Source organism: Anopheles merus, chromosome 3R (assembly GCF_017562075.2).
Source record: "Anopheles merus strain MAF chromosome 3R, AmerM5.1, whole genome shotgun sequence".
Taxonomy (NCBI): domain Eukaryota; kingdom Metazoa; phylum Arthropoda; class Insecta; order Diptera; family Culicidae; genus Anopheles; species Anopheles merus.
Genome location: NC_054084.1, coordinates 8,987,240 through 9,013,483, shown reverse-complemented (window position 1 = coordinate 9,013,483; position 26,244 = coordinate 8,987,240). Strand labels below are relative to the sequence as shown.

Genomic DNA, 26,244 nt, shown 5'->3' with positions numbered 1-26,244 from the left:
TTGAAAAATTCTTTATTTTACAAACAATGTCACGATACCGCCGTTTTCCTTTCATTACAATAATACAATATTTAGAATATGACCAATAAAAGTAAACATAATAATGAGTTCATCCAGTTCATGAGTTCAATAATGAGTCAATAATGAGTTCATCCACCGCATCCACTCAGTGCTCATTTGTCGCTCCGTAACGAAACTTAACGTTTCAAGCCTAGTTAGGTACACGTCCATATTGTGTTAGAGCTTGTATTAGTTAAGGGATGAACATTATTCTTTCCTCCACATCTATGCCTTACGCTAAACACATTTTTAGTTGGCGCATTATGCTCCATTTCATTCCCCCAAAACGATCGTTTTCGTTGTTTCGAGTCCAACATTGAGTTCAGTTTGCAAAACACGTTGCTTCCGGTTTGCAGCTTAAAGATGCGCTTATTTTTTAGCTACACAGTTTTTGGTTGTTTGCGTTGGATTTCTTTTATACATTGAAGGGTTCCAAGATTATTATTATTATGTATCCAGCTACTGGGAGCTTCGAACACTCCGAGCTCCTACTTAATAGGGAGGGGGTTTGTTGTAAGTTTGTAAGCTTGAACATGAATAGTCACCGAGCGAGCGCTCACACTATTCCTATTCCCCGCTGCTTACGAATCCGATTTGTACAGCTTTAAAAACGGAGAAAGCAATAATCGTTGATTTTTGTTGCAAATTTGTATTTCTTTTTCTGCCCTTGCCTCACTTTTCTCAACTTCCCTAACTCGAGTACTACGAACCATAGGGAAGTGCTTTTACTTTTAGCTACACTCCACTCAGCAACAATCCACAGTGGAGAAAATGAAGAGGAGTTTTGCAAATAACTTTTTGATTTAATGCACTGCCAGTTTGCCCGAAGTTGGTTCGAAACTTTCCCCACTACGGTGGGGGGAAAAAGAGCGATACAACTGCGTACGAAATGAACAACTCCCCACCCAGACAACACACGTACAAAACTGACAAAAAAAAAACAGGAATGATAGACAGCACAAATTGAATCAATCCGAAAACGTACAAAGACGACACTAACTCAGCACCGATTGTGGGAGTGGTTCAGAGACGTCTTTTCTAACTGACCAACACGAGTAGGGAAGGAAATGGCCCTTGCCGTTTCATACAGCAGCTCCCCACCGAACCCTAGCGAACGTCGATCGATATCACACACAGCTTTCCGGCACTCGGTTTGTCATTAGGAAGTCTTCAATTCCTTTCAGGTTGATTTCCGCCTCGGAGATCTCCTCGTCCCGGTACGTCCCGGCGCCCGTCCTGACGGACTGGTGCCCGTGCGGATGGTGGTTGGCCTGATGGTAGAACCGATCCGGACCCTTCTCCCGGCCCGCCTTATCCAGCTCCAGCTCCTGGGGCGAATGGGCGAGCTGCTGGTGCTTGATGGCAAATGCTGAGCTGGTCGAGTTAATCGGAATCAGCTCTTCCTGGTGGATGTCCGTCAGCCGAGGATACTGATTGGTTGGGCGGGGAGAGAAGATAGAGGGGAGAAAACGCAAAGCATACATGTTTTGGGTGGGAAAAGTTTTTCACCAACAGCGTGCAGAATAGGAGCAGGAATAAGGAAATACGGTTTGATAAAAAGCATCGCTCCTGTCAAACAGATATCGGTACCAGCGGGCATGACAGTTTTGGGGCGAAGCCAGCACCAGCCGGTTCACCTAACTTCAACGGAAAACTTTGTACCGTTTGTGCCGGTAGCCCTCTACTTACCGGTATCAGATCGGGATCCTGCTCGTCGTCGATAGTTTCTACCTTGGTTTTCGTCTTGATGCTGCTGCCGACGTTGTTCATCCATTTGGTGGTTTTCGTGGGTTTGTCCTTCTGCAGACAAAACTTCTCATTAGCACACAAACAATCGGTTTTGTGGAAGCGGAAGCGCTCCGGGCGTCCCTTACCTTCGCTATGTCAACCAGCAGAAGCGTATTCTTTGACTCCTCCGTGTATCGCTTTTCTTTATTAATATTTTGTTTAAGTCTTTTCGATTTCAGATAAATTCTAACGATGATGATGACGATGATCAGCAGGATGGTTAGGAACAGACCGATCAGGATGGGCGTCAGCAGGTTGGACTTGGGATCGGGCGACGGAGCCGCCACCTCCGGTGCAGCCGGTATGAGCAGATCGGCGATGAAGATACGTGGACTGTGGCCCTTCTGGTTGACCGAGTAGACGTACAGCTTGAGCGAGTCCGGCTTGTGGTGGCCGGCCGGGGGGAGCTGCTGCCGGAGCTGGTCGAACGATGTGATGCTGAAGATGGGCTCCTCCGCGTTGGTAAGGTTGATGCTGCGGTGTGTGAGAGGGAATTGTGTGCACAGTTCAGTGGAAATTTTCTTCATGAATGGGAACGCGCCTTTTTCCCTTACCTGTGCCCTGGGTAACGGCTGGAAAGCATCTCCAGCACGAACGATTGCTTCAGTCCCCCATCGTAGCCCTGGTGGCAGTTGACCTCGAACGAGTTGGTAAAGTTGCGCCACGAGCAATTGATGACCGAGGTGGGCAAACCTGGTGGCAGGAAAACGGAAACAAAACCCCCCCCCGAACACATCACAATCGAACGGATGGAAATTATCATGAAATTTGCATGATGCAAACAACGCGTAATTTATCGTAACTCTTCCTTCCCCGCTATTATCCCACTTTCTTCTCGCGCAAATGAGGCCAATCAAGCACGTGGACCCTTATTCTACCAATAAAAATGAAGGGAAAATATACGCAAAAAAGCAGATCCCATCCAGTGCGAGCTGCAGTTTTCCTTTCATTATTCATGAGATGCAAACTTGGTGCTGGTACGGAGCGAGTACAGCCAAATAAGGGGAAAAGGGGGAAGCCGGAAGAGCCACACATAACAAAAACAAAACAGTCAAACCGAACTAAGTGGTTGCATCCGTACCGGCAGCAATCAGGTGGAAAATGCACGGTTCCGCCATTGTTCCGATCTCGTTGGTGCCCCAGCAGGACAGGGTGCCGTAGTCCTGTTCGCTCGCGGGCGTGTAGTGCAGCTGGCTCGATGAACCGTTGCTGGAAAATCGATGCTGCTCGATTTCCAGCACCTCTTCCGAGTTTTCAAAGCGCCAGTAGAACTTGCTGCAGGAGAGCGAGAAATCGATGGACAGTGGTGTAGTGGTTGCATCAGGTCCGGGTAGATTGCGTGGAATTGTATCGGTGGGAATGTAGTGTAATGTGTGCGTGTGTTTGCTTCGTGTATGGTCTGTAAGAGTAAGCGCAACACTTCTTACTTACCTCGCTAGTGGGTGTGTGATGATATCACAGCTTACGGTAATCGTTTCGTCCAGCGAGACACCGATGCTGACAATCTTATCCGTTGCACAGAGAGGAACATCTGCAAGTGGTAGAACAGATACATACAACATTTTAAAATTTATGTTAAAGTTCATATTACGATATTGCGAAAAACAAATAAATATGAATAAAGTTTAATAATAGCGCCCTCTAGTTGCAATCATGAAGAAGCTTTTGACAGCTGTCAATGACAATTTGAAGTAGTATTTTTTGCAATGAGCACTCATTCAACACGTTCAAGGTTCTTATCATTAAATGCATAATTGCAAACGGACAGTAAATAGCAAAACCATAAAAAACACATACCACCGTCCAAACAAAACAAATCCACTTACATTTGATGTTGAGCACAATCTCGTTGCTAAGCGTTTCACCCTCCGAGTTGAGTGCGCCACACTGGTACGAACCGCTCGAGTATCGCGTCACCTTCTGTATGACCAGACTCTGGTTCGATCGAACGATTTTGGTCGACGACGAGTTCTGAGGTAGCTGCACTCCCTGGTGATTAAATTGATTAAACAGAAAACGGTTGGCTCATGATGATGATGAAGCTGGTGTTACTGCTGCTGATGGTTTGTAAAATTGATTGGATGGGTGTGTGTGTGTGCGTTGTGTCAACCCCTATCGGCCCCCGACCGATCGATCGATACGTACGCGAAGGGACGGATCGTACCTAGTATCAAGGGGAGACCCAATACTATTCGGAGATAAAACTGTATCCGGAGCAAATTAGTAACTGCACCGCAAAACCCCGGTCGTACATATCGGTACGTAATTGAGACCGGCGGCCAGCCGCCGCTTCAAAACCGCTCTAAGCTCCGATAGCATGACGGGGGGGGGGGGGGGGGGGGGGTGAAGCCACATTCCGGCACAAATCATCACTGTCGATGTTAAGGGCCAGCGGCGAGCTTTGGTGGGCAAAGGCGATAGCGATCGTTTAGTGTACCAGACCGAACCGGTTCGCCAATAAATTTATGCAAATTTGAGCTGTAATTGAGGTTGTTGCGCGATGGGACAGACCTTGGCACGGGTTGTCGTTATGTTTGCTCTTCGGCAAAAAGGGTTTTGCCGGTTGGGGCAACGCTCGATGATCGAGAGCGGAGGGATAGGTGATGGATTGGGATATGTGCTGGAATTCATTCGGAAATTTGTTCGGAAGGAATGTCCACCAGCCAAAGGCAATGGCTTCGGATGGGTATTAGTTGGGCAGAATGATGCGACGAACGTGAGCGAACACAATAATGACCCGTAATTCCCGTAACGACAAGAAGCGAGCAAGGCTTCTTCTTAAAAAGTGCTCCAAAGAGCCCCACTGCTCAATGTACGCAGAGCGATTGCAAAGGAATTCAACATCATTGTCATCAAATTGAATGGATCCGATGATGTGGGATGGTGGGGGGTAGGGCAAACATGGACAATATTTGCGGAAACATTGGAATGCGTCCAATGTGCGGCATCGCCAACCCGGAACCGGGTGTACTTACATTGTGTAACCAGGTTAACCTTCTCCATGACGGGTTGGATTGTATCTTGCACTCGAAGTAGATGTCGTCACCCTCCTTGATATCGTCCATCGCGAGCGTGGAGCCGAGCTGCAGCACCACCACCGGCGGATCTGTTACGGGAATTCATCAAAGAAATAGAAATCATCGTCCGGAGGTAGAGAAGAAGTCCAAAGCAGCCGTCCCGCACAACTCAAAACCTACAGTGTACGCTGATGTTTTGGAAGTGTTCCAGGAACAGGCCCGCCACCTTCGGGTTCTGGGCCCGGCAACCGAGCAGCCGGCCGTCGTCCTCGACCGTCGGCACGAACGTCAGCACCGAGTAGGTGGTGTTGCGGACTGCGTGCTCCTTGACGCGCTTCAGCGTCTTCTTGCCCTTGGTCCACTGGATGACCGCGTTCGGGCGCGCCCCAGTAGACTGACAGACGATCTGGTACTCCTTGTGGGCGGCAAGCGATTCCGTTGCGTTGAGAATGTTCACCGCCAACGGTTTTACTGGGGTATTTGTGTGAGTGTGTGTTTTTGTTGCGTTCAAAGAGAGAGAGAGATGGAAATGCATTTGCGGTTACAGAACTGGAGAAGAGTTATGGCCGGAGCCGTTTTATTCGTTCGTTTGGGTCGTTGGGTTGTGGTTTGCGCTGATGATAAGACAGTTGAAGGGTTGCGTGATTTGAGAAATTTTGATTCTAAATGGAGGGACCTGGTACCATTCCCGGTGGATTGGACGGGTATTTCATCATTCTGACAGTAGAAAGAGCCTAATATGTGGTTCGAGTAACGAGCTGTTATCAGAAGAAAGCGTTTTAATTTTAAAGAGAATCTGAACGAATCTTTAACCTCTGCACAAGGCGCTTCGTCCAGAACGGAGAAGAATGATGAAGATATTCCATTCCTTGTTGCAAATTGCAAACACACATTTTCCGACACATTCAATCATGCGAAAATGTGGCGAACGAAATGTGATCAGTTTCCTGTAGCCGATCAGAGGACTCTTTCCTAGCGCTGGGTGCGTTTACGCTTCCTAGCCAGCCCTAGACGGTGCTGCGGTGGAATTGTCGACCGTCGGCTCGCTTCTCCCTAACACTTACGGTACATATCGAGCACAAACTTGCTCGTCCGGGGCTGCATCAGCTTCGTGTTGGACGCCTGGCAGGTGAAGACCGAGTGCAGATGGTGCCGCTGGACGGATGTCCACAGCAGACGATTCTCGATAATGTTTCCGGTGTTCTGCTCGATCTGATTATCCACTAGATTATCGTTGATGAACCAGAGCACATCGGGCTGCGGTCTGCCTGGGAACGGGCGATAACGTTGTAGCGTGATAATGAGCGTTGTTTGAAGAAAGCGGAAGCACGTGAGAGGAAGAGAAAAAGTGTTGGAGAGTACGATAAGGATGGAGTAATACCAACTCTGACACAGACATTGCACACAAAACAAAAAAAAGATTGATACATTTTGGAGCAAATAGATAGGAAAACCCCCATTGCTGGGCTGTTTTGTGTGAAGCGTGTGCGAAATGGATTGGGAAATGAAATGACTTTCTTTGCCTTGCTTAGTATGTTGCTTTTGCTGATTTTTTGTGTACCAATAGCACGCATTTGTTGAAGTAATGAAATTTAAAATCTATATATTTTTAAATGAAATAAATTCTGTCTCTCTTTTCCCGTTCTTGTGCATAGAAGCACAAGGAAGCACTTTGAACCGTTGCTTCCGTTTCCACTTTCCAGTGATTCATTTTATTCACCGCTGTGTTTTTACCACCGTGTCACTCTTCGTTCGCAACACACCCGTTTTGCTACATTCAATCAATGCTGAATTTGTATGCAAATCCATTGCAGCGTTTAAATTCACATTTCCTGCTTCCGGGAACGTGGGCGAGGGTTTACGCTCCGTACGAAAGATGCATCTTCAATAGAATTATAAAATCGTTAGCATGGTAGTATGTGAGCAGAATTTTACCAACCATGCATACCTTTCGCATCGCTTGCCATCGCTTGCCATTGAACTAGTTCAATAAAGATTTTCCCCTACTGCAGGTGCAAGGAAGGGATGGGTTGTAATAGTTTAAAGTCAGTGCGAGCTTTGCCATTTCTTTCGGTGCCAGTTCAAGCACGAATAGTTACCCACAATTTATCCAGCAGTTTGACGGTAGTTTTTCCACGTAAAAACTCACCAGAAATCCGTACTCAGAGCTGGAATTGAGCAGGAGTACACCTTGCATGCTCACGTGAAACCTTGTGGACTTTTCCACTGCCGCGCTGATATGCAGCGATGGCGCATGGCAACGCGCAAAGCTCAGCTTCGTCCCGTTGGCGTTCGGTGAGAAATATTTCCTGGAACGCACCCTGCACCCACCTCCCCACCTGATTCCACTTGTCGGCCTGAAATAATAGTCAAACAAATATCAGCGAAAGCTTGCCAGACCGTGAAACATCTGCAGTCGACTTTAAACTTTTAAGTACGCTCCAATGAGTACGGGAAAAAGCTCCCCTTCGGGGGACCAGCTTCAGCTGGTGCCAGATCAACTTTTCATTTTACTTTTTGTGTGTGTGTGAGCGCACTTCGGGTTTTTTTATGTATGCCCTATGTGCGCTCTTGCTCAATTTTTATGTTTATGTTTGAAATGAACGGGGTGTAGGAAGATGAGAAGTACAAAAAAAAATCCTAAAGCAGCTTTGCTTTGCTCTATGGGAAGCTTTTCTTCCGTTTCTCTTTGCGCACATTTGACGTCTTGCGGCACTTTTGTGCTCAATTAAAGTTTATCATTTGCTTCACTTTCGCCCTAGATCGGATCTGAGGGCTTTGGGTAAAAGCTGGTTTTTAAGTGATATGTTGACAAAGCCAATTTTATAGTTTAGTTTGCAAGGGATTGTTTAATTGTTTGCTGGACACTTGAGCGGGTTGTGTTGGTTTTGATAAGTAAAAAGTTAAATTAACTTTGCTTTAGCACGACGCCAGTCACTGTATGAACAGTAAGTATGGAAAGAGATTAAGTTTAAAAGGTGAAAAGACAATGACAGAAAGGCATTTATTATTAAAACATAATTGAAGCGGTGCAAAGAGAAGGGTGTGCAAATTAACACAAATTACCTCCAACTACACGGCAGGTCAGCAGTATATCATCTCCTTCCTCCTTTGGTCCTATTATTGTACTATTTATGACACGTCCCCAGCGATCTAGAACTACGGGTTGCGATGGCGGTACTGCAAAAGTTTGTGTGAGACAACAAAGAGAAAGGTAATGTGAAGTACATGGCAATGTGACAGAGAAATGTTGAAAGTTGCCCAGCAGTTAAATGTAGCAGTAGTTGGAACATTTTCTTTTGGTTTATAACAAAAAAAAACATGAAATTTTAGCTCCACTTCAGCTGGCTGATTGTTTTATTGCTTTTAATACTTACTAATCACGGTGAGATTGAAGCGGAAGCTTTGCGTTTGGCTGTTCTGGAAGTCAACTCGACAGCGATAAATTCCCTGATCGTGACGTTTAATTTCCTGTGCAAAGCATACAATGTCATCGTCACGTTAAGGCCAGCATCGATTGCGCAATCGAGATTCCAGTTATGGGGTTACATTTACGCAATAACAGTGTGGGGAGTGGTGACACCCCCAAATGACGGCAAACCTACTTACGTTCAATTCCAAATACGCTGGATCACTTTCGATCACGTAACGGGCACGTGGACCAAACACCTGCGGCGCGGACCAATGTTGAGCATCGTTGAGCGATTTTCCACGTACATCGAGGCTGTTACGTTTGGCAAAGGGGGAAGGGAAAACAGAGGCGGGTAAGATGATAACCAAAAGCTATTACTGGAGGAAAATCGAACCCCTAATGGTACAGGTAGTACGTAACGGTTAACGGATGTTTTAAACCCTTTGCAGTTAATTCTTACGAGCTGGCAGCTTTTTTAAACGCTTCAAATCACATTTGCACCATCTTTAAATACACACACCCTGTTGGCATTAGTTTATCTCGGCAGGGCTGTATCACTCTCAGATGATAATTACTTTCAAAAGGATTGTTCCTCGGTGTCAAAAGGTTCTTTTTTGTGTCTATCTTTAATGCCCTCAATATCGTTTGTTTTGATACGGCGAGCCAATAGAAAATACGTCCAGAGCTTAGCGCTTGATGCGCACATTCACACCGACGATCGTTTTGAAGTTCGGCCACAAAAAGCCACCAACATCTAGATAGCTCCGTTCATGCCCGGATACAACTGCAGGCATCCATATCCGCCTCACTGCCGTGTGTGCGACCATGAGACGAAAGAGATTTACCCCAAACAATGGAGCGCTGGGAAGGAAATGGACGAAAAAAATCTCATTTCTGACTGTCTCATCCACCGTATACGGTCGGTCAGGATATCCCGCCGATAAGCTCGGGGTGATGGCTTCTGAACAATGAAATAATCCCAGTACCAGTTGATAGAGGAGAAAAATATTCTCTGCTGCCTTCAATTGGAATGGGGGAGGGGCGACACTTTATTCGTATCAGCTTGCCCCGGCTCCAAATCAAGCAGAATTCGTTTCAGCAAATGCTATTGTCACAGTAATCTCCGCTCGGTAAGTGACCCAGAACCGTACTACGGCGGCCAGTGCCGGCGGAGTGTCAGTAATAGGTTGCTGACCAAACCCCATTACAGAACCCTTCATATTCTTCTTTTTGCTGCAACCAAACACACACAGACAAAAAACCAGCTCTTTCTTTCAAGCAATCTGCAGATTGCTCAACCAAACACACGCCCTGTAAGTATCATCCTGGGCAATATTTCCCTCCACATGGTCATTCAACCAATCGAGATGCTTACGGGATGGTTATTTCTACACTGCTCTGTGTACCAACCGGAACCGGAGCCCGGATGTAGGAGATGTGGATACACAGGGAGAATCGTTTCTATGCTGCTGGACGGGTTCTAGTGGCCGGACACAGTGCCCGAAACCCCCCCGGTTCGAGCGGTTCTATAACTTCTATCAAGGTTGGTTCGCTTTCGGAATCGTTTCAGGGGGTTCGTTGCAGGAAATCCGAGTGGGAAATTGCGTCCAAGTGATTTTATATAAATTGTTATCTTTTTTATTGTCTCTTCCGCTTACGGGTTTCTGCACGTTGTCGTTGGTCTGCTATCAGATATCGAAATGGGCCAGCAGTGTAAGAGTAAAAGCGTTAATCGTTCTCCCTTGATATGAGCATTTTTTCTGCTATTGCTATAAACTGATAAGGATAACTTGAGTTATAGTTTTTAATATGAAACATTTTATATTTTTTTAAAATTATATAAATCGGTTTATTCCTTAAACAAATTGTCAAAAGGACACTAGTGAAAACATTGACCCAATCGAACGACTTATACACACATGCTATCTTGAGGTTTGTGTACCGATTTGTCGTCAATTTGTTAGCTGGAAGCATTACAAATTGCATACTCAACTATTGCCTGTCCGGGCTATCAATTTTCCATCTTACAGCCGCTGCATTGCTGATGCACGAATGCAAAACGTACCCGGCGGAAGTCACAAAAAGCTTCCCGGGCCTGCTCTGGGTGGTGCTGGAAAATCTTCCTCAAGCTCAACCGAACCGGTCCCTTCGCTTGGTGCACAGGGATGCATTCCACAACTGCATTGCTGAACCGTTCATCCAGGAAAAGAGGCAAAATGAAACTCGAGCGCTAGTGGGAATATTTATGTTCCGTGTATCCCCATCTTCACTCACACACATACATACAGACACTCCAACACTCAACCCATCTCCCGTCGACTGTAAGACATCGGCTAGGGGGTTTTGAAGAGGATTTGCTCTGCCGGGCGTCCCAGTTTTCTTGTGCAGTGCAGTCTCCGTTTTATATTTCATGAAGTGTAAAATGAGGTTCGTTCGCCGCATAATAAAAGAGCAGCGCCGTAAACCCGGGCCCACTGCAGGCTGAAGGATTAGTGCAGGGGACGTTGCATTGAGCGGGCAGCTTTTTCGATTGATTTTCACCCCGAACGGGGGTTGTATTTCAAGGGATAAGAGAGCAGATGGAGCGCTGCACAACAAAGTCAACAAACCGAGGCTGCCATTCGGCCATCAGCGAATCAGCCACTTGCAGGTGATGGGAAAATATTTTTCCCACTCACACCGTGCAACAGAATGCACAGCGACTTCACATTGGACGGCTTTGATCGATGCAGTGCCCCCCCCTACTGGGTGAAGGTGGGAGCGAGCGTTATATTGCAGCGATATTGCATTCTTGAACATAAATAGCTGGATTAGAAAATGGAGCAACTCCAGATGGGCGGAGGGATATCACTTACCTGTACAAAGGAATTCCAGCGTTGTCACGAAACCACAGCACCATATTGATTTTGTCGCGGTTGGACGCTAGAAGCGGACAGTACAGTACAGCTTGCTGGTCCTCGATTGCTTCCACGTCGGTGGTTTTAACTGTGAAGTGGAGGGGCGTTTACATTTAAGGTGAGCAGAATACACAAAACATGTTGAGGTGTCGTTTATCGTTACAATTCGCTTAGCAAAAGATCGCTTTCGTTCGAGCTGTAGGGGTGTAGGTGAGCATTTCGATGCTCATTCTAACAGTAAGCAGTAATTCAATACAGGGGGGGGGGGAAAGCAGTAATTAAAATTCCAATCCACCCGAAGCACCTTTGCCATTGTGCCTGCGTTTGCAGATGTAAATTTTCATCACCATATAAGTCTTACTTTATAAGCATTAAAGTTTATACGGCACAATAAAACATTTTAGGTTGCCCGTGAAGCGACCGTAACTGATGCTGGCGCTGCTTCGCAAGGTAAATAAGTGCAAGGTGGTGTACGGTCTTGGGGGCAAATGGTTCTTCTTCCTCTTAAACACGCTTCAAAAGAACTCCAATGCTCGAGAAACGCAAACGCCCACTGGCTTCCATTCCGTTTTGGCCGGATGGTTAGCGATCTAAATGGGCCGCCGGTCCTGTTTCCGTGACGCCCCTTGTTTCCCGTTGGTCTCGTGTTATTGCTACCCCGCTTTTTTTTAAGACGTTTACGCCTGGTTTCCCAGTTTCTGCAGAACGAAATACGCCGTTTCAGATTGACTTTTAGCGGTAGTAATCTGATGGCCCGACACTGGTCGTCAAGTATTTCTGTCCAGGGGCGACTCGGGACGCAGTGCGTTTGGCTGTGCACGGGGCTGGCAATGCAAAGAAGTCAAAATATAGAAATATCACAGTTTTATGGCCGCCCGGTTTTATTGGTGTTTTGCTTCTGTCCCGGGGGTTGCGACTGGACAGCCCGGCGGCTTACGGTTTTATGTGTGTGTGTCTGTGTTTGCTTACTGGCGGGCGTTTAGGCGTGATGAGCCGGTCAAATCCCTGGACGGGTGTTGGAGCATGATTTTTCAATTTAATAGACTTGAGCGTGGGAAAGCTTTGTGTTTTCCGCCGTATTTTGAGAGTACAAGCAAATTTGATGTTTAAATTTACAGGGGCATGTCGTGTTTATTACACAACCAAAGCCAATGTTAGCGCAGAAATAGTTATGTTATCATACTAAGTATTATCAGTATTATCCTCCGAGTGATTGGACATAGTATAAATTCGATTTATTTACTGCTAAAATCCATTTCATTTGTTTCAGTGCTGCGATGCCTTTCGCTACGGTTGAATTCACTCCATCCGGTACGCCACCAGCAGCGTACAACTGTCACGAGCAAACGCCGCTTTTCCGCTGGCGAAATGCAATTTAATTTGCTTCCATTATTATTATCCACCGCTCCCACAAAGCAGGGAGCTGCTACCCAAATTGTTGCAATTGTTCGTTTAATTTGTAGACCGTTCTGAAAATCCTGGCGAGAAAGTCCCACACTCCCACATCCCAGCGCTGGGGCCGGTTCGAGCCTTCGAGCGGTTTGTTGAAGCAGAAGCGACTTGGTGAAACATATTTTAGGCCCAGGACACGGCGCAGAAGATAGTCGGGCAGGGGGGAGAGAGGGGGTGTAGGGTTTGGGTTGGTTTTAATTTAATTTTTTCCACAAATTCTTCTACGGCCACATCCTTGCGGCTATCCAGCAAAGGAGCAAGGATAGCCAAGAAGCTTCACAGCCTGTCTAAAGTTCGGGGTTTTTCCAGCGAGCCAGCGAAACTTTTGTGGACACGATGTGGCACGCGGTCGCGGTGGATTATGCCTGCAGGGGCTCCGGTGTCTATTCAGCTCACCAGAACGAGGCTTAAAAGTTGCACCCGAAACCGTCCGTGGCACGGGGTTCGATTCCGTTAGATGTGGCGTGTTGCGCGAAGACGAAGTTTTCTTTTTGGGTAGCTTTAGATTGGGTGGCAGAACTTTAAATAAATCGTGATTGCGTAACTTTATGGGGATAATTGAAACCGCGAAAACCATCATCGCGATAAGCGTGGAATGGTCGCTTGATCGGGAGGGTTTTTGTTTTCGTTTTTTTGCTGCACCGAGCCGTCTTTATTGATTAAACTGGGTACGGTTAAAGCAATAGTATTTAATTAAATACATTTCCATCAACTACAATTAGGTAGAGATTAAAAGAAAGCGAAACATTCCACGGTAAGCGTTTGCTCGCTTTGGGAAGCTTTTGATGAAACGCACCGGCGTGAATGCTGTTGATAGTAATAAAACCGTGTAAAGAACGTGATGAAAAACTTTCCCTCGAGTACATGTGCACCTTTCTTGCGAATGATGGATGAACCGTTCTTTCTCAGTGCACAGTACACAGTGGTTCTTACAGTGGTTCTTACTTTCTGCTGCTGCTATTGCTGTTATGATAAAATGTACGGGTTTCTTGCTTTGCCCATGCTCGGGTGGATTGTGCAATCGACAATTAGAATAGAACGGTTTAATTAAACCTGATCATACTGGTAGCGGGGAGGTTTTGATGTTTACAAATTAAACTTCATCAAAGAAACGGGAGCGGAAGAAGCGCAAGCAACAAATTCTAAGCACATGAAGGATAACAAGATTAAAAGTTCTGTGTGGAAGAATTGAAAAAGTTGATTATGAGGTAATATCTTAAGCTTTATCCATAATTTCAAAACTTCTTTAAATTATACCGTTTTCCTAAGTAACAAAATTTAAGTTAGTCTAACACCACTCTGTAAAATAACTAAACTCATATCACACTGTGCAGTCACTTGAACGAAACAATTAAAACTCGTTTACCAAGAAACTAAAACTTCAGCAAGAATCACCCCTCGAATTTCATCACGCCCGCCCAGAAGAGAGCAAGACAACCGCACCGCCAAGTGGCAATAATGTACAGGCGAAGCGAAGCCGTCATGGAGTAGATGAGTGTTCGGTGTGCAAAAAAGCGCACAGTAAAACACACTTTATCATGAGAATCCTTTGAAGTATGGCAACATAAAACACTGCCAGCATCGTACTCGTATGTGGGCAATGTGGGGAATCCCGTTGCCCACGTTTGAGCTCACGCGTCGAAGCGCCATTTTGCCAGCGCTCCGCTTCGCTTCGCTCCATCATGACACAGCTCTCTGCTCATGTAGCGTCAGAAGACGTAGTAGCAAAAATGTTGTTCGGTTGTAATTACAGTGCTCATGACTGTTTTTTCTTCTTCTTTTTCTGCTTTTTTGTTCAGTATGAAGTCAAAAAAGGGAAGCATTTCTTCGGTTGAAACACCGTACGACAGTGCAAGCAGCACTTGGAAGCAGCCGGGAAACCTTATCCGGTGTCGTCCGGGAGAGTTTATTAGATTGAAGTTCATTACCATGGTTGCTAATTCTTATTAAATCATTTTTCTCGTTCACAACTCATTTCCAGCTTTGGTGCTTTGTGCTGGTGGTGGTGGTGATGCAACTTAATGCTAGCGTGAAATTGCTTCCTCTTTGACGGTCGGTGCTCTCGGGAGCGAGTTGAGATCAAGCGCAAATGAGTGGAAGGACTAATGCTTTAGGAATACTTCTGTGCTTATTATTGGATGGAAGGACAATTGTTTGTTTCAAATATGATTTATTTTATATAAAGCTTCCTTTTGGTAGCTTTAACATTATGACCTTTTCTCATGGAAAATGGTCGTTGGAAGAATTTCATGTCTTGTTGAGGTATTTTAAGCAACTTTACCATAAATTACCATTTTTTAACCGTATGGCGTTATGAAGAATCTGAAACTATAATATTTTTTTATTCATTCAGGAGGAGAAACTATAATAATGACATCTGATAAAAGAAAGGAAGGAAAAAAATTATAACTAAAAATATGAGACAAACAAACTAATGAACGGAGCATAAAGAAGGTCACCCAGGACACGGGCACTTTGTGCATATTTTTTTCCATAAAACCTCTTAGTGTGGCGGAAGAAAAGCGAAAAGCAAAACATAATATCCCAAGCACTAACAACCACTCGAAGACACTTTCTAAGTCATTATCATTATCTTGCATCACAACACAATTGCGCTGCCCGCTATCTACCCGGCGCATCGCCTCACCCATCTGTAATAACCGTTATGAAATCTCAATTACTTACCAAAGTTTTCCTTCTCATTGCGTGGATGCGACCGGACAGGGCCGGCAAGCGAACAGAGATGCAGCAGAAAAAGCACAAAAGCAAACGACAACCGGTATTGGTGCCGGAGGGAGTGCAGCCCACCCTGCTGCTGGTGCTGCTGCTGCTGCAGCCGGAACAGACGGTTTCCGGTGCGGGTCGTGTCGTCGTCCTCGTCGTCACAGGCGCTGGCTAGTACCGGTACCGTTGCAGGATGTTGCTGAACATCGCACGCCGGTCGATTAATGGTCATTGTTGGCGCGCTCGGTCATGTTTGCCTTTGTCCTGCAGTCGGTTCAGCATACATTTCGTTGGCTTGGTGAACGGTTCCGGCACTGATTCGGGTGCGTTTCGACGCTGCCGTCCGCTTGTATGGAAGGACATTGATTCGGGTGCATTGTACTAGGCTGCTTTTGATTTAACCTAACTGGGGCGTCGGTGTGGGGTACGGGGGGGAGAATGGGTTGCTTTTCGTGAGCAAATTGAACACTATCTACGTGTAGTCAAACTTTAGCTAAACACTGTCACTGCACTGGATTGAATGCGCGGGATGTTTTATCGTCGTTTCATTCCCACTACACTTAGGTGACTGTTTCACTACACAAACACACATTAGGATGCTTCATAGTTGAACGCTAAGCACTGCCAAAAAAAAAACAACATGCACAAGATTTTATAAATATGGCACTAAACACAAGGAATCACTTTGAAACACTTCAAAAAATTCTCTTTTTTTGCACAACTTCTATTTTTTACGACTTTTTTAACATTGCATTTTGTTTCACATGTGGAAAAACATTTTCTTCGTGTTTTTTTTGTTTTCTATTGAGTTGACGACACTGTTGACGTAAACGGTGAGTTTGTTTTGGTTCGCGAGCTTTCGTCCTGATCTTCGTTCCCACTCCTAGTTATGGCGTTGTTTTGGTAACATTCTGAGAATTCACAAACAGAAATGTCGTCGACTACACACTACCACACTGGCCTTTTTCCTCGAACATTATGAATATTTTATTTCACTTCCTACGGGCGGGATGTTCTGTTTCGTGAACTGCAAAAGAAAAAGAAAAACAACATGTCACAAACATCAATTCTATTACGTAGTACAGTGGAGAGGATTGAAAATAAGTAGTGAATATTTTCCAGTATTAATGTTAGCTAAACGTTCTGCAAATAAAGTTAAGGTTCAATAGAATTTCAAGGAACGAAAGGCTCTGGGTGATTCATTTTTTAGAATCAAGACCATTTCGTGCTGGAGTTCTCTTAACAGCACAGTCGCATTCGCCGGTAACAACATCGACAAGGTTAAGGACAGAGCAGAACGTCCAGCAGAGAGAAGCATCGTGCTTCATGAAGGAAAGGTTCTTATTTCCTGCAGCTATTATGTTGAGTTATTCTCTTCCGTTCGGAAGGAGCTGTTAGCGTAGAGCAAGTGAATAAAAAAGCCTGACAGAATTGTAAGGAAATAAGAGCATCGTGCGGCGTTGTTTTTGCTCCACTTTCACCGCAGGTTGTTATTCTTTCGGTGTTTGAAAGTTCGTTCAGTTCTGCTGCTGCTCGGTTCTGGGGGTCCAAAGATATAGACAAACAGCAAGTAAGCAGGGAACTCACATTTGGACATATTTATGTACGATGAAGTACTTAAGCGCTTGCTGATTGAGGCAGGACTACTTCACAAACGAGTAACCACAACAGATCAAGTGAAAAGGAATGATGCATAGTTGAGAGATTGGATAATATTGGGAGAGTCGATTATTTTGGATTTCAACATAATTAGTTAGCGTAAAACTTTGTATAAAGTTAATCCAAAACCTTAACAACATAAGAACTGTGTTTCGAAAGTCTGTTCCAGATTTCCTGTTTGGTTATTTCTAGTCATAGGCAACTCTTAATACGCACACCTGTGTGGACCATTGTGGACTTTTCTGCCTCGAGGGTCTTTTCATTATGACACCAACTGAATGATTGAATGCACTGATGCCATCTGCAATATGTAGCTCTACTCTTATCCTAGCAATCCATTCCCTTCCATCGTGCGAAAGCCTCGACACATTCCACATTCTATTTTTAATAGCCATCTGTGCATATAAGACATCCCCTGGCACCATGCATTCAGGCTCATTCATGCGAGATTTTACGCAAATAACCACCTTCACCACCAACCAGGGAAGCGCAGGGATGGCTAGACTGACGTTGGTGACAAATTGAAACCACCTACCTGACGTTGCAGCGTCAATGGAACGTCCTGAAAGGCGGGGAGTAAGCCCCATCATTCAGTGTATGCATTTTATCGCTCCTCTGTCTTGTGGTTGACGTTATTCTTTCTAAAGGGCTCTTCTTGTTTTTTCTTCCATCCGCTGCATTTCTACGAGACAGCTCTTGCCGGTATTCATATCGTGAGGATGTATTCATTCGATCAACATCTTTGTAAACACGTTCGTTAACAACCGGCGAGTGGGTGTCCGTGGGCGATTGGTCTATGTACTTCGACGGAGAAAGGATGGCAGTAACATTGAACATTGAAGAATGACAGTGACAAGGAACGTGGTAGGAGCTCGCGAGCGGAAAGCAAGCTTAAGCTTAACGTTCGATAGTGCCTCAAGAAAATTGAACAACATGTGCACAGTTTGTTGGAAAAAGGCATTACATTGGGGTCTCAGTTTGCATGCCTAAGAAGTAGTGGCATTCACGCAGAGATAGGACACGCTCTATCTCTATGTTGTGATGGAAAGTTTGTGTAAAAAGTGAAATATGAACAGTTCCTTTAGAGATCGGCTGCGTTCGATATCTCCTTTAGGCTCTTTGCTTCGTGTACGTGAGCTCAATACAAGAGAAGCTCCTCAGACAACCAGGACACAGATTTCCTTGCTGTGGGACAAATGAAGAAGAAGGTCGTTGTTATTGATGTTGTTGTGTGACGAACCAGTAGAAGTAAAGTCTGAACCAGACTACACAAGATGACATTGTTTGCGTAGATGTCACGACGAGCACTTGCATGGCGTGACAGAGAGATGAATTGCACTCTATTTACGTTTGCCTCATGGTATGCAAATACAGGTGCTGTAAATTTGCAAAACTAATTTTCTTGAGATAGTACCTGTATCGTTCATATTAAAGCTTGGACGGATACATTATAACGAATCATATCGAATCCCGGCACCCAGGGCTCGAAATTCTAGAAGCATAATTATACTTCCAGCAAAACATCCAGCTGTAACAGCTCGGAGTATTGTCTGCTTGCAGGAAAAATTATTTCGTTTTTCTCGGAAAACCTTCCACTGACCTTGCTCCGTATGCTTGGAATCAAACAACAAGCCGCAACAATCGCCAATGATAAGTCATTAGCATAAAAATGTATCATAAAGACATAATGGGAATGTAATCTTGCTTTACGATTATCTAATGACTTTCCATGCTGCCGGGACTTTGGGCAACCCGCCGAATCATACCGAAGAATGATATGGCATGGAATGGAATGAGTCGGCACGTCTGGATATTGATTGTGTTTCATGTTTGTTCTATGCTCGTCCGTGCGTCTATGGCACGGTTTGATGTTGGGATTTCTCTTCTAGCTTTGCTTGTGTGTGAAAAGAAATGTTTCATTTGATGGACCATCGTGCACAGCCTTTACCTGTTTAGATCCACACTTTGATGACGATGATGATGATGATGGTCATTTCCTTACCCAGAAGTGACTTTAAAGGGCAGAAAAAATGAATCCCCATCATCAGCGCTATTCCAATGACTTGTCGATGATTGGCGAGAAAAACTGCTACAAATCCCCAGACAAACAAACCAGCGACAACACCTGGCGTCCAGCATTGTATGGGGGTAAGGGCAAAAGAAGGTTTTGTCACCGCAGTTACCACCGTGTTCCACCACGGTTCCCTGCGGACGCAATTCGGTGGGACCGAAAATAAATCACAAACACGCAACCTGAATTATTAGCGTGCTGCGTTTTTCGATCATTCCTTTGCAGCAGTTTGTTGTTCCGTTTCACTCACTCGTTTCGGTAAGAGTAGAATGAGAGTAATGTGTTTACCTTCTTACGAAAGAAAAATGATTTGAAAGATTCAGTTTTTCCCGTACTGCATTACTCACGACCGGGCGGCTCGTTTTTCGGTAGGTAGGGAGCGAAACTTTTCATCGCAAACTAATGGAACATAACAACTCATGTAATTTGCATAACTGCTGATCGTTACACTTGCCTTGCCACAGTTGATTACGTACGTGAGGGATTTGAAATTGAAATGGGAGTATGGTGACCTATGCCCTGGTTTAGGTTATGAGGAATGTATTTGTGTGAGCAAAACTGCACGATCGATACGGCTTTAAGAAGCATGGCATTGTAGCATTGCATGATGTTTGCATGAAGTGTGGCAAAGTTTGTTGAAAGTGATTTATTAGAAACACTATTTGCAATCATCAAGCTAGTACATTTTATCACACTAGTTGCATTTTTAAACACTGAAAGGAATGGAAATTCATCATCAAACTAACTAAAAAATAAACCTCAATCATAGTTGATGGCAGAGAAATTTAAATTTGAGTGAGATTCATTTGCATTGTAAAATACATGCTTGAAATACTAAGTACATGTTACAAGCAAGCGGAACCAGCTCCCACAGGAAGGACGATATTTTGAAAGTTTCGCCCCACTGTAAGCTGCCGAAGCAAACGCAAAGAGCAAAAAACATACGCCAGCGAAACGCCAGTGAAACCCGTGCAGGTGTTTATCTAGGTGCATCAGGATTTATTGTCCTAATGTAAAATTACTTCCTGCAGGGAAGCTGAAACTGTACTTGGTACCGGAGCTAACGAAAATTGAGTAGTTGGTGCATGCAGCGCAAGGTAGGAAGGTGTTTTCGTATTTGCAGCTAGCAAAGTGTGCTTCACGAAGACAGTTCATTGTGGGAATGAAATGCACATACACACCCACTAGCCAAAAGCCAACGTGCCGTAAATCAAATGGCTTGTGCGGGTGGTTTGCTTTAAGTGTGGCTTAGCAGCTTATTTTAAAGCACATTCACAGCGGTAGGTGCATGATGGGCCCTGTTTAAAAGGTTGTACATGTTTGGCAAAGGTATGCAAAAACGTACCGCAGACCACAACAACTCTGAATAAAACACACACACACAAAAGTAGACAGCGTATACATCATTAACAAAGCATGGACCGCTATTATTTTTGAATCCCTGCCCAACATGTCAACCGCCCTCGAGGCCGGTGGTACTCTAACAAGCCCATTGTTCAAGCGCTTGCCACGAGGAAAAGGAACGTGAACGCCACTAGCTTAAACAACAGCAACGTAAACTTCCTTCCCAGAAGCTCTTGCCCATACCCTTGCTAACCAAATCAAGACAACATAATTCCCCGAACTCGACTTCCCCACATGCTCAATCGCTCGTAAAAGGTTTACATGACCCTGTTGTTATCAACATCAACAAGAGGCATGCATGTACCATCGAGTGCCGGTGATCGAATGTTTTTGTTCTTGGGGTTTGTGTAACCGCCTGTTTTTACCCTTTTTTTTTGGTTGATGTTTTGTAAAATCTTGACGCAGCATCATGAACGTAACCCTTTCGGCGGGTGTTTTTTCCACCCGTTTTGCTCGTTGATGATGTCCATAAATTTGACGTCAACGTGTATGGCGTTTGGTAAATATTTTTGTCATGCCAAACGGTGGGGAAAACAAAACGTGCACAAACATACACACTGGAGAGGGGCTTTTTTTAACGACGCTTGGGATGCATGTAAGTTTGTGTGTGAAGATAAAAAAAATGCCCATAGAAGAAAGAGGAATTAACTTCATGTAAAACTCAATCAACTTCAATGTCACAGTGAGTTCCGTGATATGACATGGTTGTGTGAGGTTGTTTTTTGTATAGAATTTTTTGAATGAACTTTTCAATGATTTACATCGAGAACAAACCCAAAATGTCCTTCTGTACTCACTTACAATCAACAAAAAGTCATCCTATACTTTAACTAGCTCTAAGTGATTATTCAACTACATCTGACAGCCCGAACAGAACGTATGTTCTAGTTCTATCTTACATCAATCCTTCATTTTAACAGCCTCTGTGCAACTCAATCACTTCACATTGTTTGTGTAGGATGAATTGTTTCTACCTCTGCTAAGCATCACCGTAAGCTTCCAGACAAGTTGAGCCTCAGCTAGGTCTAGGTCAAGCAGCCATACATCATGCGTACCAATGGAGGAAGATAAGGCCTGTAGGCTGTATAGAAGACCATCGCGATCTATCATGAAGTTTATTTAGGAGAAAACTATGGCAACAAGCGTAAACGACACCTACGCCATCTAGGCAGTCCTTCACTTTGACTTCTGCAGCGAAGGCGTTACGACTTAAAGGTATATGCCACGGCATTCACAAACTTATGTTATCTCTTAAAGATGATAATCATGAGCTTTTGAATAACTTTGTTTTCGTAAATTGTCACAAATTAGCAATTAATTTGTGACAATTTACGAAAACAAATTTGAACACAAAACTAGATAAAGTAACCTACAATAAACTTACGTCATACCTTTCTTCCACTCAACGCATTTTATCCTTCTAGTCTATGAAACCATTCAGCAATTGTGTCGCGCTCACACTCATATACACTTTCACACACTGCGCATAAACTTGATATCATTCTCCAGTGGAAGGCTCCACTTACACCTGTGTATAGCGAAACACTTTCGATGATGAATGAGCCGCCATGTCATCGAATCACCTTCCTGGCTGATGATTTATTGTGATTACTGATAATCTTTTGCGAGAAGCCTATCGCCTTCTCATCTTGAATTTTACGCTTTCATCAAATGGTTTCACAATTTTCGTTCACATCTTTTTATGTTTTTCTTCGTTTTTGTGCCATTGGAAACACTTTGGCGCTCGCCGGTTTAATTATTTTCAGCATTACTCGGAATTGTGATTATTTACAACTTTTTTACGATTTTTGAACATCTTTCTTTTTTTGATATCAACCGAAAATTACAGCACATAGCTACACTCACAAGCACACGCCACCAAACCACCGCGGCTATACTAAACGTGGACAGCGAACCGTGTAAAAAGAAATTTCCATTTCCAGTGGATTATACTACGTTTTCTTTCGCTTTTCACCACTTCTTGAAGGAGGGCGGAAGCAAACGGGTCGCACAGACGATGTTATGCGGGTTGAATAATTTCACACCATTCTCCTCTTTCTCCGATCATTCTTCAGCCGGTCCTCTCCACTGTAATACCGCATTGACGAAACCATGCAACGGTATGATTCGCGTAATCCTTTGGAACATCGAGCGCGACGTGGTGAAGGAAAAATCCCAACCCGTGCGAACAATTTGCTTCACCTGTCAAAGTGCTCGTTTCAACCGCACTACTCACTAACTGGTCGTCGCTGCCATTGACGGTTAATGACGGGTTCGACGGGGAATGAAAGTGTCGCACAGTGTGATTTCTCTAGCTCTATTTCTTCTACCTCTCCCTCGGCAAACAAGCGAACCCCTTAGAGGAACCCTCCGAGCAACTAAATCAATCACTCTGGGAAGGTTCAATGTTGTCTCCGTGCACCGACCACAACCAACCACGCGGGCGTATTCCATCGGACTGATTCGAAAGGTTGCCACGGAGCGCAAGGAAACGTTTTGAGAAGGAACCGGCCACTCGGAAGGTGCTGTGTTTTGCTCTCAGTTTCATCGATTTCAAAGCGAAGGCACGAAAGGATGAATGCCTTCGTGTTGGAGATGCTCTCAGCTGTTCCACTGCTCGGAATGAACCGAATTCGTTCGTCGATTTGAAAGGTTCATCGTTGGGTTGTAGTGACAGTTGAGTAGTGAATGAGCATGGGATGAACGTGTAATGCAACGATGAATTTCAAAATGAACACACAAAAAGAGCAAATCTAACCCATACACAGCAAAAGCAACAAATCTATGTTGGAGTGTTTTTGTCGTATAAACAAGTACTTTCAGACACCTCAATAGTTTCCAAGAATCCCTAGGGACATCCAAATTTCTTCTCCAAGATTTTAAAGAAGATGTTTCAGATATTGTATTATTATTCAACCGTTTACATACTCTCATAGCGCTATCAGTCTATCACCAGCAGCAGGTGGTTCGATCATCTTGTTTAAGTTATGCATAAATAATGGGCTGTCTTCGATATCATTTCCAACCAGCCCGTGCCTTGCAGCAAACTGTTGAAAATTGCGTTTGGTGCTTCATCTTGATTGGGCTTGATGCGGTGCTGGAAATTTACCAACCAACCAACAACAAAAAAAGAAGCAGACGGTAACAATCTCCGACTACTCGTACCGATGAAGGCCTTTGCTTTGCCTTCGCTCACTGACTAATCAACGAGACCCACAAACAACTGGAGCATGAAATTGCTTTCCGATGTTTTTCGGCAGCATTACAGCGTCTACCCAGCTTCAGCTCTTGGTAGCGTTAATGCAACGGTGTGCAAACGAGTACGCCAAGCCCCAGAGTCGAGGCCAACCAAAAAATAACAGGTAGAAAGCAAACGCACTCAACGAGTGGGTTGCACTTTCGGCTCAGAGGGTTTATTTATTCAATTTTCTAATACTTCAAGAGAGGAGCATGCTTATCTTCGTTGTAGAGGGAATGTTTTGAATCATGTCACAGGCACAGGAGCGTGTTTGTTCGGAAGAAGATAGGGCTATAGAACGGATTTTAGGAGCGCTTTGAGACCACAAGCTGTACAGTGTACCGGTAGGATGTTTTATGAGCTTTATGAAATGCTTTTTGAAGGAAAAAATCCTTCATTTGTTTTATGTATTCTGTAAAAGATTGTGTTTAGAAGCAAACCTTAATGTTTAACAGGTTTTATCTTTTTTAAATTAATAGCGTTTAACAAATTCGGACAATTTGAAGTATTTAAGCAGCTGCTTCCGTTTCTGAACTCATATGCTTTTATTGAAGCTTTCAATAGGCTGTTGATTAAAACTATCATCCTTCCGTTGACTAACCCAAGCATCGTTTCCAGCACATTTTGTGTGTCAAATACCGTACGCTTTTCAAGTGATCATCTGCCGGTTTCGTGTTCTAATGCGAAGCAGTCACAAAAATGCTTCCGCTAAACTGCCAGCGGCATCTCGCGCAGAACATTTTTGACAAACGCTCCGAGCCATACATAAACCCACCCAGTACGTGTTTCGTATAATGATTATGTCTAAAAGGTCTAAAATACGACCGTAAGAGAGAGAGAGAGAGAGAGAGAGAGAGAGAGAGAGAGAGAGAGAAAAGCAAAGTTTTTTCTACCATTTATTTTACCCCCGAAATGGAAACTCTTCGCCACGCAAACGTGATTGCGAGTGGAAGCGATTTGCGAAATGGAAACGGAAAAAGTTGCACCATCATCCCTGCACCTGGCGATGCATGTGTTGCAACGCGGTGGCAGCGGTGGCGTGGTAGATTTTAATCATTTTAAATTGCAAATTAGATCCACGATAGTGGACGTGTTTTGGCACCTGTGGAGACATCGGTGCTATCGCGGCACCGGCATGTTGCTGGTGCTTAATTAAATCAAGAAATTGATGGCTAAATATCACGTCTTGATGCGTCAGTTTGATGCGATGATACGGAGCACCCGGACACGTGCCTTTTGCGCTTAATGGTTCTGACGGGTTAAACGTTGTGTAAAATGGTACAGAAATGATGGAGGAAAAGTGGAGCTGTTGCAATAATCTGTTCATTTGTTGATACTATTATAATCTTTGAAAAAATGTCCCTTTTTACAAGGATACGATTGCATCAGATAAAGCGGCTCCAACAAATGATCAAATTATTTTTCAATTATTCTGTTCACTTATGCTTCATTTTCTTCATTTTTTAGCATGTCTGAGGGACTTCGAACGATCGTGAAATACGAAGGAAACCACACATTCTGCACTTACTCATATTACGGGCGAACACGGTACCCAACCAAGGCACCGCAATTCAGTTCAACGCCTTCATCGAAAGGATCAACTTTCATCCTTTGCCCGCCCATCAACCATCCCCCCTCTGCACCGTCGCCCTCCCTCACCGCATCCCATTAAAATATCTCCTTTTCCCTCTCGGTAGGGCGAACAAGTGCCACGGCTCAATTTGTCACCATCGAACATGTCGAACACGCTGTCATCGTTCAAACATCCCGGAATGCGTTGCACCTTTCCTTGCAGACGCCAATATGCCGCTTCCGGTCCCTCGGACCCGGATAAACGCGCTCGCGCGCGCGCCCGTGTCCTTCCGTGTTGCTCGGGCAGGGCGGATTTTCAATTTATGTAAATTTAATTTGCCCTAATTGAGTTGGTAGTGCTTTAGTTTTTGGTGGTTTCGTCGCAATTTTCTCACCCGAGCGGGCGCAGCTGCGCCTGGCTCAACAACGGTGCCATTCCGACGCCCAAAACCCGTATCCCATTCATTTCCCCGCGCGAATGACGGTGACGCTCGTTAGACGGGACCGGTTGCGGTGCGATTCGGATGAACCTGACTAAATGGCAAACAATCTGGCACTGGTGCTCGCTCGGTGCGTGTTTGTGAAAGTTTTGTTTGAGCGGTAGTTTTGCATAAAATATTGAAACTGCATACAAGCGTGAGCATCCCGATTGTTGGCCGCAATTTCAATGCGAAAATCCGCGTTCAGCGGAAGTTGGAGCGGAAAATACATCGACGAAAGCATCGAAAGCAGCCATTCGGGCAAACTTTTGTTTGCCATCATTAAACACCGTGTGTGTGTTTGCATTGGGATGCAAAATGCATCTAGTTCTGTTGCACATTTTCCACTAACTTTTGTTGTGCTGACTGGACTGATACAGTTTCCTTGCTGCAAGCTGCTTTACAGCATAATATTCTGATTATCAGCCCCTGCCCGAAGCCCCAAAGCAGTCTTACGAGGGATGAGCCGTT

At 44.6% G+C, this 26,244-nt stretch overlaps 1 protein-coding gene across 3 annotated transcripts; it reads right to left on the bottom strand.

The window, feature by feature from the left end:
* On the bottom strand, nucleotides 1-22,931 carry LOC121596698. Of its 3 annotated transcripts, none has more exons than XM_041921863.1 (16): nucleotides 22,687-22,931; nucleotides 15,312-15,971; nucleotides 11,133-11,262; nucleotides 8,475-8,589; nucleotides 8,243-8,336; nucleotides 7,932-8,045; nucleotides 5,930-6,133; nucleotides 5,046-5,336; nucleotides 4,824-4,954; nucleotides 3,675-3,837; nucleotides 3,280-3,379; nucleotides 2,930-3,123; nucleotides 2,403-2,541; nucleotides 1,935-2,322; nucleotides 1,750-1,860; nucleotides 1-1,490 (listed from the first exon to the last, which is right to left on the bottom strand). In XM_041921863.1, exons 2-16 carry the CDS (start codon nucleotides 15,580-15,582, stop codon nucleotides 1,188-1,190), a joined length of 2,748 nt encoding a protein of 915 aa, XP_041777797.1. In that variant the 5' UTR covers nucleotides 15,583-15,971; nucleotides 22,687-22,931; the 3' UTR covers nucleotides 1-1,187. The 3 variants fall into 3 exon arrangements, with proteins under 3 accessions (XP_041777797.1, XP_041777798.1, XP_041777799.1); XM_041921864.1 differs by having other exon boundaries at nucleotides 22,721-22,931; XM_041921865.1 differs by having other exon boundaries at nucleotides 22,815-22,931.
* Between the last annotated feature and the right edge of the window lie 3,313 nt (nucleotides 22,932-26,244).